The sequence below is a fragment of the Drosophila mojavensis genome, unplaced genomic scaffold, assembly GCF_018153725.1.
Source record: "Drosophila mojavensis isolate 15081-1352.22 unplaced genomic scaffold, ASM1815372v1 contig_36, whole genome shotgun sequence".
NCBI lineage: Eukaryota > Metazoa > Arthropoda > Insecta > Diptera > Drosophilidae > Drosophila > Drosophila mojavensis.
In genome coordinates this window covers 4,274,894-4,288,371 of record NW_025318858.1, presented here as the reverse complement: position 1 = coordinate 4,288,371, position 13,478 = coordinate 4,274,894, and the positions used below count along the sequence as shown (strand labels likewise).

The 13,478-nt window shown below is 34.5% G+C and overlaps 1 protein-coding gene across 3 annotated transcripts in view; it reads left to right on the top strand.

Moving 5' to 3' along the window:
* The window catches only part of LOC6575960 (P protein), a 29,407-nt gene that overhangs the window by 10,311 nt on the left and 5,618 nt on the right, over positions 1–13,478 (top strand). The window contains exons 1-2 of one of the 3 annotated variants that reach the window (XM_032728907.2): positions 1,786–2,323; positions 12,664–12,770. In XM_032728907.2, the coding sequence (XP_032584798.1) occupies positions 2,250–2,323; positions 12,664–12,770 (181 nt within the window). In that variant the 5' untranslated portion in view covers positions 1,786–2,249. Of the gene's footprint in view, positions 1–1,785; positions 2,324–9,481; positions 9,821–12,663; positions 12,771–13,478 lie in introns of those variants that run through there. The other 2 variants (XM_002001928.4, XM_015164899.3) reach the window with 2 other exon arrangements.

Sequence of the window (13,478 nt, the reverse complement as noted above, 5' to 3'; positions counted from 1 at the left end):
TGACCCGGCCAGCTGCTAATTAATCGATTAATCGATTAGTCGATGGTGCACGACTGCATCAGGATTAGTTTTTGGCAAACAACATAATCAACTGAAAATTAATACGCATTACACAAATTGAGTAGCAAACAGCAGCCAAAGCCGAGACGCTACGTGACCGACAACAGACCCAATACAATTATCTACGCGCGCTGTTTGTAACACTAGTCAACAGGGTGCAGACATATGAAAACATGAAAATATGAAATCGCATTATTATAGACAATATATGTGGATAGATGATCAAATAGTTGAACGAATACAGGGATAGATGGAGTATATGTATAGATGAATGGAAAGTTGGATGAATAGATGGTAAGTAGATATATGGATAGCTAGATGAATAAATGCTCAGTTGGCAAGTTGAATAGATAGAAAGTTAGACAGATAGATTACTAGAAATATAGATGATAGATGAATATATGGATAAGTTATATAGAAATTAATAAATACACAGATGGGCGGATGGATAGATAAATTTATAAATTATAAATGAATACACGGAGACATGGATAAATGGATGTATACATAAGTGAATATATTTGAGAGATAAGTGGATAAATAAATAGATATGGATAAATTTAGATATGAACGCATAGTAGATGGATAGATGGATACCTGAATGAATGAATTGATTGATAGATGGAAGAATAGAAATGTAGACGATAAATAAATAATATTAATTAGTAATTGGATAACTATTTATTATTTTCTATTATTTAATAACTGACAGATCTGATGAACTATCCGAAAACTAAAATTTGTAGGCTAGTCTAATAGAGCTTAAGTGGATGGGCTGCTTTAATAAAAACTTTCAGATCAACTGAGACGTGCTTACACCAAGACAGCAGCCCATATTTGAGTGTGTGTGTGTGTGAGTGCGTGGGGGCGTTTAGTTTTACAAGTATATGTGTGTGTATGTGCATGATGTGTCTAGTGATTTGTCGATTGGAGCTGAGAATCTGCCCCAGGCGTAAATGAATATTGATTCATTGATTTCTAATCAGTTGAACAACGCGGGTGGTTCATCCATCACAAAGGAATGACACGCTGCGTGCAAAGCACCACCTGCTGTGCCCACCCCGGCCCCTGGCACTAGCCCACTTCTAATTACTGCCGACTATCTTGCTAATTTGTCAACTTATTATTAATCCTGGTCTTTTTCTAGTATTGCGTGAAATGGGCTATGATGATTTGTTGCCTGGCTATGATAAATCGATGGTATAGATGTAGATACTATAAAAGTTTTATCATAATGGGAGAATAGTAAATTTTGTATTAAATATTTTGTAAGGTAGATCGAACCACCTCACTTTCACTTCGACTCGAAAACTTTAAGGGCTAGATGAAGCCTATTTAGTATGTGGATTCTTGAAACTCTTATACAAACTTCGAATATTTGATTTCATGAATAGCAACGCCCTATTCAAACGAAATCAGAAATTAAAAACTTGAACTGTCACTTTTTTTAGAACAAAAAAGTTGAAAAAGTTTTTGGGTATCTCATAGTCAGCCACTCGACGCTAGCTTGGTGGTGCTACTTATTTTTGGGAGTCGATTCATGTAACTGTTTTGTGCGTGCCAGCGGATGAACTTGAAGTGACGTACGACTGAATATTTCATTCACTTCAGCAGCAGCAAAGTGAAAGCAACGTGGCGTATGCGTAATGCGTAATGCGAGTGACATTTGAAGTGAACGAAAGGAACGTGCAGAAGCGATAAAATATATAAAAAAAAAAAAAAAAAAAATAAATAAATAAGTAAATATAAATAACAAAAATAATACTAAGGGAGGAAACTTACAGCAAGATGTACAAGAGAAAGGCTTAGGGCAAAGCGCAAACTCGATTTGCAGCAGACGTAAAAAGAAAAATATCAAATCAGAAATAAGAATATAAATGAATGTGATTTGCGATAATAATTAATAAATAACAATTAAGTAGCCACAACAAGTTCCAAACAACATTTGTGGTCTTAGTTAATTTCAACAGAGGCGCAAATTAAACTCAATTCAATTCAGTGAACAAAAACCACGCGAGCTAATTTAATTAAAGTCAACGATTTTCGAGGCCAGCTACAGTAAATACAGCAACAACATCAACAACTACATCAACAACAACTTGAGCAAACGTCTGGGCAACGGCTTCAGCGTGGGTCACAGCCAGCGAGCAATTGGAAGCGAATCGAGACGCCGCAGACAGCGTTTCAGGATGCGCATGAAAGTGGGCAAATTCTGCCTGCAGCGCCAGGCATCAGGCCAGAGCGAAAAGTTTCCACTGCCCAGGTGAGTTGAGAAGCCTCAAAAAGAGGGACAGAGAAGGAGATAGCCACAGCGCAATAAGCACCATCTATGGCGCTGACAAAGAAGTTTGGCAATATAAAACAAAGTTCTCGCCATAAAAAGCTGAGCCGTATTTAGTGACAGCTGTCGTCACCATTTTCTTAAGTTATCGATAAATAATCAAACTTAACTTAAATCTTATAAGAGTCCCATTTATATCAATCTAAAGATATGTAACATATATATCGTGTTTCGCAATGTTTCTTATAACTAAATTTGTTGCCCAATCAATACTCTTATGATATCGATGAATACTTGTTGTCTAACTTTAATTATAAATTAAAGTTATCTAAAATTTATAAAAGTAGAACTTTCTGTAAATCTAAAATAATCCCTGTATCATATCATATAGACATATTTTTTAACCGAACTAAGATTCCTCAAGGTGCCTTTTACGACAGACAAAAGACTTATCGATATATCGTTATTTTCGGCTGCATGCAGGATATGTGCTAGTCGACATTTCTCAATAAAACTTTAGACTTCCCTAAAAGTTATCATACTCCAAGACTAGAAACTCTCTAGCCACTAAAAACTTAATCTTCATGTCAACTGCATGCAGGGTATCTACTAGTCGCTCTCTCGATAAATCAACACACTTATTGAATTCAAAGCCTACCTTTGAGTTCAATTCCTGACAGGGTATCTGCTGCTCGTTCAAGCTCAATCCAGCAACAGTCTTATTTTCTATAAATTATTATATGTTTGCACACATAAACAAGCATATACTTGGATATATGTATATAGGTATATATGTATGTATCTATATCCGCACAGGCAGGAGCAACGCACGTGCCTTTGACCCAAGTGGAGAGCGTCGCAAAGCTGAATCCCAACACGAAGTAGAAATAAGAAGAAAATAAAAGAAAAGAAAACATAAACATGCGGCGAGAGTTTCTCGAGGCGGTGGACGAGCTGAGGCTAACAACTAATTTACCTCAAGTAAAATGGCAAAAAGGACATGTGTCACCAAATGTAAAAGGCACTCAGCTCTACAAATAATGTCAAACATTTAATTTCCGTTCGACTGACAAATGCTCTCTGCTCAATTTAATGGGAAATTATTTAAATAATCTGGGCACATCATTGAATTTCAAAGGGCCAGGATATTAGAGCGAGTGGAATATCAGTGTGCCAGGTGGGCTGAATCCAATCCAGCTATCATCAATCAAACACACGATTCCTGCGTGAAATCTGCTCGAGATTAAGCCCCACAGTCACGTTGTCCTGGCAACTCTCTAAGCCATTGGGCTTCAGATTGGAAGGAAAAACGTGTTAAGCAAGAAAATCGAGCTAGAGTAAATTCTAATTAATTCCGTTGCTATTCGGGTTGCCAGACCAACCAAACTACCCACTCATTCTCTCCTTCTCATATACTCCTACTCTCCTTTCTCGCTCCCTTCTGCTGTCTTCGTTTATCTCGTGTTATTCAGCAATTATTTTTCAATTTACTTTTGTGTGCTTAAGCAGGGAAATATTAATAGGCAAATGGTCGCAGGGGCAGCGCCCGCAGGCGTATGCGTAATATCTAACTGGAACTCATCACTCATACGCCCCGTCGTGCCTCCATAAAGTCCAGCTGGCGACTTTTTGTACATTTAATTTTAAATAAGCCATCAGCGTTTGGGCCACCAAAAAACCTAACCAAAATGTGGGTCATCATCACAAAACGCATCACTAAAACTGACAGCATAACAAAGCCAACGAGAACTGAACCGATAAGCGGGCATTACTGACTACTCGATGCTCTATAAATCCCTTGATGAAAGTTTAAGTAGTTCGTAAATAAAATGTTTATTATTATTTGTCAGAGCTCTGTTATGGAGCGCATATTTTTTTTGTTGAATGTTATCGATAGGCCACAATGTAGTCGAAATTCGATTAATTTTTCATCATGGTCGATTTTTTGAAATATATATAAAATATATAAGAAGAAAGTCTATTTTACAAATTCCTTTTCCCATTGTGTAGTATTCAATGCAAATACCCTTTTAACGCATCTCAGCTGTAGGGTACAACAGTGTTAATGACGACCTACTCTATGCAACAAGGTCAAAAACTAAGCGGCAAAGCAAGCAAAAAAAAAATTGTACATTGTCGCCCGGCAGCTTGTTGTGAGCACATTAAAAATGCGATTATGAATGTGCCAGAGGTTGCCTCTATGTGTGTGTGAGTGTGAGAGAGAAAGTGCGTCTAGATGTGTGTGTGTGTGTATGTAACTGTGCTGCCTTGTGCGTTGTGTGTGAAAAGCGTAATGGTAAGTGTCATAAACGTTATGCATAATTAAAACATTTAATGCCAAAATTGGGAATTAGAGAATCGCGCCTGACACATCCAGCACAAAGGAAAGGCCAAAGGGCAAAGTGCAAAAAGCAGAGCAAAGCTTGCTGGATGCTGTAGACTTGTACAAAGCCGAAAGTTATGGTAGATGACAGCTTGTTCGTGGAGGTGAAATTTTGCGAACAATTTAAATTCGAAATATATGTAATTCATAGATAAATTAGATCAAATTATGGCAGGCACATAAATTAGTATATGCCGGTTCGGGTTGCCTTCAAGGTCATCAGCCCCAAAAGTATGCCATGGAAAATTAAAATTTTAATAAAGACCTATTTTTAGTTAGGGATGGGCTAATGTGATATTAAAAAATATATACGATTTATTTATTTTTGTAAATATAAAATTATATTGAAAACTCTCTATAATACTGTAAGATGTCTTCTATGATTTTTTATGTGCATAATTTATATATGCTATAAATATGTAAACTTATCGTTTATCATATTTCAATTATTTTATTTTTTATTATTCTATTATAAAATTTTAAAAATCAAACAAAAAAAAATAAAGCTGAGAAAAATAATAAATCCAAGAAGTATTACTTCAAAAATTATTACAATGATAAATTAAAAAAACTATTTTTTTTTTTTAAATTAATAAACTATGTTTAAACTATTAACATGTATTACTATCGTAAACAATAAAATTTAAAAAAAAGCAACACACTAAACCTTTTTTACTAAATATAAAAGCTCGAAGATTATATACAACAAAATTGTTTGTATATAAATGAATAAATAAGTGGTAAACTAACCACTTACAAAATAAAGCATTAAAAATATTATATGCAAATAAATTATTATTTTTTGCGCATTCATTTTACTTACATTGGTTTTTGTTAATTAAAATATTCATTTATTTACCATGTATTATATAATTACATACCTAAAATATATACAATAATTGGATTTACATATAATAGGATTGTGTGTATATGAGACTCTTCGTGCCCAGTAGCAGCAACAATTCTCACAAGTTCGTCGAAATGAATGAGTATATTATTTAAATTGCATATGAGAATCGCAAATCGTTTTTATTTATTTTTTCTTTAATTATGACAAGCATTTCCAACTAACCGAGAGAAATACCCACTTGGTATGCCAATATGAGAAGAGCAATAAAAAATATAATGCATTTACACACAGTTCCTAGCATAGTAGATATATATATAGCTAAATATACATATATATTTATATTTATATATAGGTGATACGTGGGTGTATGAAGTCGTTAGGAACACGTAGATAGAAACGCAGGAAGAGGAACTTTTTGATTGAATTGTTTGTAGAGCGTGCGCGTATTTCAATTAATTAACCAGACTTCTCTCTCACTGACAGTCGCTCTCGCTCTCCTAAGTTCCGTCGCTCTTTTTCTAAATGGCACACTCTGAATTTTTTTTCTTTACTGGAAATTTACGTCTGTCAAGCAATTTAACATGCTTATCAGGTCTCGGCCATTGTTGACGGTAGCTAATATAAAAATAACTTCATATGTCTTCACACCTCCCCACCCCACACACGCACACCACACCTGTGCCTGCTCACCTGAGCGCCCCTAACCTCTTAATGTTTTATTGAATGCACACTCTCCCATATCCACCACTCATATTTTAACCTCAAAACTCAATTTCTTTTACACACCAAAAAAAACCGTTAAAAGTTAATGAAGCGTGCCTCAGATTGAAAGCGACCCCAAAAAGATCTTCTCCCTTAGCAAAACCTTGCTAAAAGCCCACAAAGTTCGCTCAAACATATTCCGCTCGACTTTTTAATCAAACTGGCGGCAATATAAACCATATTAACGCATTTTTACTGCATATTATATATATTATATATATGAATATTCTCGTATGTCTGACCAAAATTAGGTTCGTTTAGCTAAAATGATGTCGCTGTCTGAAACAAAAGTCAATTTACTTAAAAGTGCACGTGATTATTCAATTTGGGAAAGCACACAAAATTGAGAAACTAAAGAAAGAAATATATATTAAGAGATATAGCAATACAAAATATAAGTATATATACATATATGTCTGCTCTAATAATTTTTGATTTTTGTGGAATTATGATTTCTACAGTTGCTGAACTTATTGCTTTAGCCTAATCTTTTTTTAACCATGATCGATTTTGGCCTGTATGTATAATAAATTTGAATTTAATACATATATATAATGAATATATGATTATATTGATTATATAATGTGTGAACAACCTCTTAATGTCTGACCACATTTTTCAAATATACGTAGTACTGGTTTATTAATTTGCTAACAAGTCTTTATAGCTCAATATAATCAACACCATCAAAGCGTATATCATGAGTATGCGTAGTATTCGCGTGATCAAGTTTATGATAAATGAGTTTTACTATTTATATATTAATTCATCTAAAAATACGTAACTGAACTGAACTGAACTTTTAATTGATATGAAAGAGCGACAATAGCCGAAATTTTAACGGCACTTAATTGGTTTGCATGATAAAGCAAATGCTCTACAGATCAAATACTGTCTCTTTGTTCATCTCTTCACACACACGCTCTCTCTCTCGCTCTCTCTCTCTCTCTCTCGCTCTCTAGTTTATTGAAGCGTGCGATCAGCTGTAACAAGTGGAATAATACCAATTCCGCAGCTATACAAAATACAAAACTTTTCCATTTCAAGCTCATGCACTTTGCCTCTGTTATGCAGTGTAATATGAGATTCTCTTTCATATAGAGATATGTATATGCATTATATAATATATAGTATATATGTAAATGTCTTGACTACGCAGTAGTTGTTTATAGAGCCATGGTCAACCGCAAGGGCTGCACTTGGCGTTTATTAAAATTGTGTTCAGCGCTTGGGCGAGTATAATCCAAATCTCAGGTGTCTGCTGTCACCTGGAACTTCTTTATTGTTTGGCACGACTTTCAAATAGGGTTTCCAATTACCCATTCAAAAGAATTTATGACGTCACGTAGTGGAATTCAAATTTCGTCTGACTTGCAAAAACTTTTTGAGTTCGCTTTGAGCTCAAGTTGAGTTGTTTTTTATGACATGGAAAATTGCTTTGATGTCGATAAGAATATGTGTGTATATGTATATATATGCAATTATTTAGCTCTATTGTATGAATAATTAAATTGAAAACATATTATGTACAAACTACCATATAGAAAAATTAATATTAATGAATCGAAAATTGATTGGGAACATATTCTTAGAATTAATTCCATTTGTCTATCAGGGCAGTATGTATGCATATTTTAGTATATACTTACGTATATCTAAAAACTAAACAATGAGTTTCCGGGCTGGAAACCCGGATTATTTCAATCAGATTATTATAAAAATTTTTTTTTTTTTTTTTGTATATCAACTGAACAAAGAGAATCAGCATTTCAACTTTTAAGAGATTTTATTGTCATTGATAATGATCATAGTAGATAGTAATGTTCTGATACTGTAGTGATACATTTATAAATTTATATTAAGCTATAAAAATAAATTGTTACTATCATTAGGGAGAAATATATATTTTTTTAATTTTAATGTAAAATGTAAATTAAGTAAAGTATGAATGAATACACAAAAACGAATATATGTCTGTGTTTATTTAAGTGTCTATAATAAGATTATATAACCCAAATAAGAGTTTGCCACCGACTGCTTAATACTCGTTCATGGTCCAAAAAAAATTGATAATTATTCGATTTCTCAAACGACTATTTTTTTCAATTCTATATCTATATTTAAATGTATAGGTATATATGAGCTACACATGTATTTTATATATTAGACTGTCGCGAGTAAATATTCCAAATATATAGTAGTATTCCTTCCTTTCCCAGCTATGATATTTCTCGATTTCCCACTCTCCTACTCAGTAGACATATCCCAATAATATAAAGGGTTCTTAATAATATGGTATCAAGTCTCTAACTTCAGTATTGTCGGATTGGTTTGCGCTTATACAGACGAACGAACAACGGAGCAGACTTAAAACAAACCAATATGCTCTATAAACCTAATAAACGAGTATAGCTAAACACATTTGTAGTAAGATATACAAAAGAGAGCTTAGAACCATGATCACATCAATTTATACACGATTAATAAGCGCACTAATATGCTCACTTAGTTAAGATGCTAGGGCATGAACACAGATCACATGCATTATCAAAGGCAGCGCAGAATAACTGTCAAATATGATAAATCAAGTGTAATTGAAAGAAGTGCGAATAAGCCAACGCCAGCAATGAAAGCCGAGGCGCACGACAGAAGCACAAAAGAAAACCGAAACATACAGAGAAAGACTTACAGAGTGAGAGAGCAAGAGAGAGAGGGAGAGCCGCAAACAATAAAGTAAACACGCAAAGTCAAATTTAAAAGAACAAAAAATTATAGTTTGGCTTTTTTGGGGCTTATGTTAAGATTCAGAGAGAGTGTGAGGGAGGGAGAGAAGTGGTGCTAGTGTATGTGTGTGTGTGTGTGTGTGTGTATGAAAGAGCAACAATCAAGTTTGAGTGACAGTTATGTTGAGCAGATCTCGGATCGGTTAAGCTCAGCTCGTTGAGCTGCATATGCAGCGTGCGGGGCAGCGGAGGGATGGGAACGCACAAATGCGAATAATGAGCAAAGCGCAGATGTCAAAACAAGAACAAAACTACAGTAAAATTCAGCTTTTTTCCCATTCTTTTTTTACTTTTGTTGGTTTAGCTATTTATTCGACTGGCGATGCCAACAAAATAGGGTAAAAAATTGTGCATGCTAGTTAGTAACGCGAGGGCGACCCATCAATGCAGTGGGGCAGTCGCATTTCGAGCGCAGCCCAAAGTGAATGTGAATCGAGCAGAGCAGTGAAAAATAAATAAGAATTAATAATAATAATAAATATAAATACTTATATAAATATAAAAAAATAGAAACTTAAATCCAAAATACTCTTTGAAGAGTAGTAAATACATATATATGTATATATAAATATACTATATATATCGTATAAAAACGACATTTTTTTCTCATATCTTGAGTGCCCCTAGTGCGAGTTAAACTGCGCTTTAAGCATGTCCTACAATTACAGCAATCGCACCGAGGATAACCCATACGAGGATGAGTATGTGTAGTAACCACTCACTCTCTCTCTCCCCTCCCCTCTTCACTTTCCTCCTCACTCTCTGTCTACGCATCTCTTCTTTTACTCAGTCAAGCAACAAATTCGTTTAGGCCCATTGACCATGTTAACCTGACCAAACGAAAAAATTAAGTGCGTCCGTCCTCTGAACAACAAATTCAATGGCTGACAATTTGCTGCGGGCTTCATCTGAGGACTAAACAATCAGAAGTGTGCCACAATTATTCCGAGAAATGTGTCAAGAAAAATATGTGAAAGAATTTTTATTATATTTTCATCTTTATATCATTTCAGTCAGAATTGATAAATTATTTGTGGTAATATGATTACATCATATTTTTGGGTATTTTCAAGAGTTTCTTGGGTAAAAACTTTTTACACAACTGTAGAAGTCAGTCTTATAGTTATACCCTGTAAAACGTTCCATAATACTTTTTTATACTTAACATATAATACAGCTCTATATATTTATCACACTGAGATTCAGGCAATTCTGGGAATATTATAGTTTAACTAGATTTGCGGCACTCAAAATCAAGCAAATAGACAAGATAATATATAGCTCAGATATGTTGCTATATATTGTATATATATATTATATAATAATGGGTTTATCTAAAGCTATATAAACAATTTAGCAAATGCTATGGAAAGTCGAAAAGATCGTCCACAGAATTTCTCTACAACAAATTCTTATACAGCGAAATTGAGCGGGAATTGCCCCATTATCCAAATGGATATATATATTATATAGATCGGGCGAAACTTTTGACTTCTGTTTTATCTTGCGTGCAAAGTCATCAGCTAAATTTAACTAAATATAATTTATGACCCAAGGCATTTGAGTAGATGAATTGGAAGGTCTTTGAAGGCTTATTCATCCAGACGATTCTCATTTTTGCAAATTCATTTGAAAGCATCGTATGAATGTAGCTGAGTGGGACATACACTAAAGTGTTATACATAGATGGAAATTTGTGTTTATTAAGTATAAGGATAGGATAAGGGCTCGTACGTAGTTGACTGAGAAAGACACTGAAGTGGTATCCATGGATAACAATTTTTTTTTATTAAGGATGAGGATAGGATAAGGAGTGTGTATAGTACGGAAAGGATAAAAGCAGACAGCAAACCTACGCATGGGACGAAAGGTAAATAGAAACAGTCAGACAGAAGGGAATACGGAATATGGAATACGGATGGATGGATGTGGAAAGACTCAATGAAAATCAGGCAGACATATAAAAGGAAGGGAAAGGAACGTATAAAACGAAATTGTCTGTTGAGCAAAATTATATATGCCTTATGGCATCAGCAATTCTTCCTGTTACATACATTTCAACCAATGGGCTCAGAACATAAAAACATTTCTAATGATATATATTCTTTTCAGTGTCCCAGCTGTGTCTGCTGGCAATCTAATTGCTAGAAAAATGTCATTAAACTCGCATTTCAGTTGTAATTGAATACAAAGACGCACTTGCCAGATAAACCAGATAGACGACTTATTAGCTCCGCTTCTTCCCTTGCCTTGTCTTGTCTTGTCTTGTCTTGACTTGGCTTGCCTTGTGCAGCTGCTATTCACAATAAATCCAAAGTTGACCTTAAAGTGTGCCTAATTAAGTCCATTTCAAATTAGTCACTCTCTCTATCTGTCTCCCTCCCGTTCTCTCTCTCTCTCTCTCTCTCTCTTTCTCTTTGCCTTTGACTTTGATTGAGTCTCGGCCAACAATTTGCATAAGAATTGAAATATTTTCTAAGACCTTCAATTAGGCAACCAGCCCATCTACATATAAATACTGTAATTAGCCAAATGTAAATGCGAATCGATTACAAATTTTTAATTGCTTAAAATTTACAGCTAATTAAATTAGTTATCAAATAATTTTTTTGATATTTTCTTTCTTTTCTTTGATAATAAAATAGAAAATAAATGAAAAATAAATATATGTTATATATTTAAAATATGTATGCAAATATTTGTCTTGGCAATAAATTATTCTGATTGTCAGCCTCGACTGAGATAGCACAATAGCCACGCACCAGTCCAGATCCTCTTTGCTTGATTGCCCAACTCACTTATAATAAAATAAGCCCCACAATCTGTGATATGCTCAGCGCGTCACTTAATACATTGGAAATACTAAAATCCTTTTCGTTTTTCATTTTCATTTTTATGGATATCACAAAATATTTTATGTATATTTCCATGGCAATCACAAAAATCTCATATATCAGAATTTTTTGGTAATTCCCCCAGCTATAGATTTTATTCCCAACAGTTTTTACTTCCTGTAAGCTGCTTACATGCGCTACCCCATTCGATTTTTGCTTTGATTCGAAAACTGTTTTAAAAGATTTCGCTGAAATCGCATCTTCTTAGCCTAATTCCCATTTGGGTCTCTCTATGTCAATCACGTTGACAATCACGCATGCTAAGACCACAATTGAATTTACTTTAAAAAAAAATTGAAACCTCTTTAAAGACCAATTTTTAGGCAGTTCTACAAATTGTTGCGCGAAAAAAAAACCGAAAAAATCAATAGCAATAGCAATGCCTCAAACAGTTTATTGGCGACAGATGATGAGGGTGAAGCGTAGGGACGCGCTTGGCCACGCCCATATACCTGAACAAACAAATTTTTGTATTTATGCGCGTGTATTTGTATTAAAGTAATCCTACAACATCTTAACGTCTGTTCCTTTTTTTTGGCTTTGCCTTCTCTTTCTTTTCATGGCTCCCCAACGTGATGCAAACGCACAACTTATGGTCATGACCGTCCGCCCGATGCCCCTGCCACACCCTCATGTTGCCACACATGCAGCGAAGTAACGGAAGGTGCCTTACAAGTGTGGCGCACACTGCCGGAACGTATACGTCAGGATCCCAGTCTCGCCTCCTTTCAGCAGGAGCATGAGCGTTTACATGGCGGTAAGTCCATCTCTTTCTCTCCCCATTGGAACAAAAGCCATCAGCTTTTTATATTCCTCTTCTACTTCGCCATCCCCATCTACGACATTTTATATTTAATGCTAGAAAACATTTATTTGGGCTCTCCCAAATCATATGCTCTATATATTACTTGTGCGTCGTTTTAATGTCTAGGTAGAGCGTATTAGGAGAATATCCTTTAATAAGAGTCTTAGCGTAAAGCATAATCAATTTTGGACAAATCTCTTGCAGCGATTAGTTATCGATAAATGGTGTGCTGACAAAGAGTATAGAGAGCAATGTTCTCAAAAATGGATCGCCTTCAAAATTAAACATATTCAATTAGACGAAAATCCGTTAGATTAAATAACCATCGATTGATACATTTTTGATCGATTATTTATCGAATCAAAATAACGTATTAAAACTCCTTTGCGCAATATATATAGCAATTTCTTTACCAATTCGCTCCATAAATTGTTTATCTAATTTAGAATTATAGATACATTATCAATATGCACAAATAAATCTTAGATACAAGAAATAAATAGTTTGAATATATTTTTTATATCGAAAACTTCAGAAAGATCATAATAGATTTCCTACTTGTATAATGTCTTATCGATTAATTATCGATAAAAGAGAAATATAGTGATTGGTGAAACAGTGCAGCGTATTCCGACTGCGACTTGGCAAAACAGACTTCGT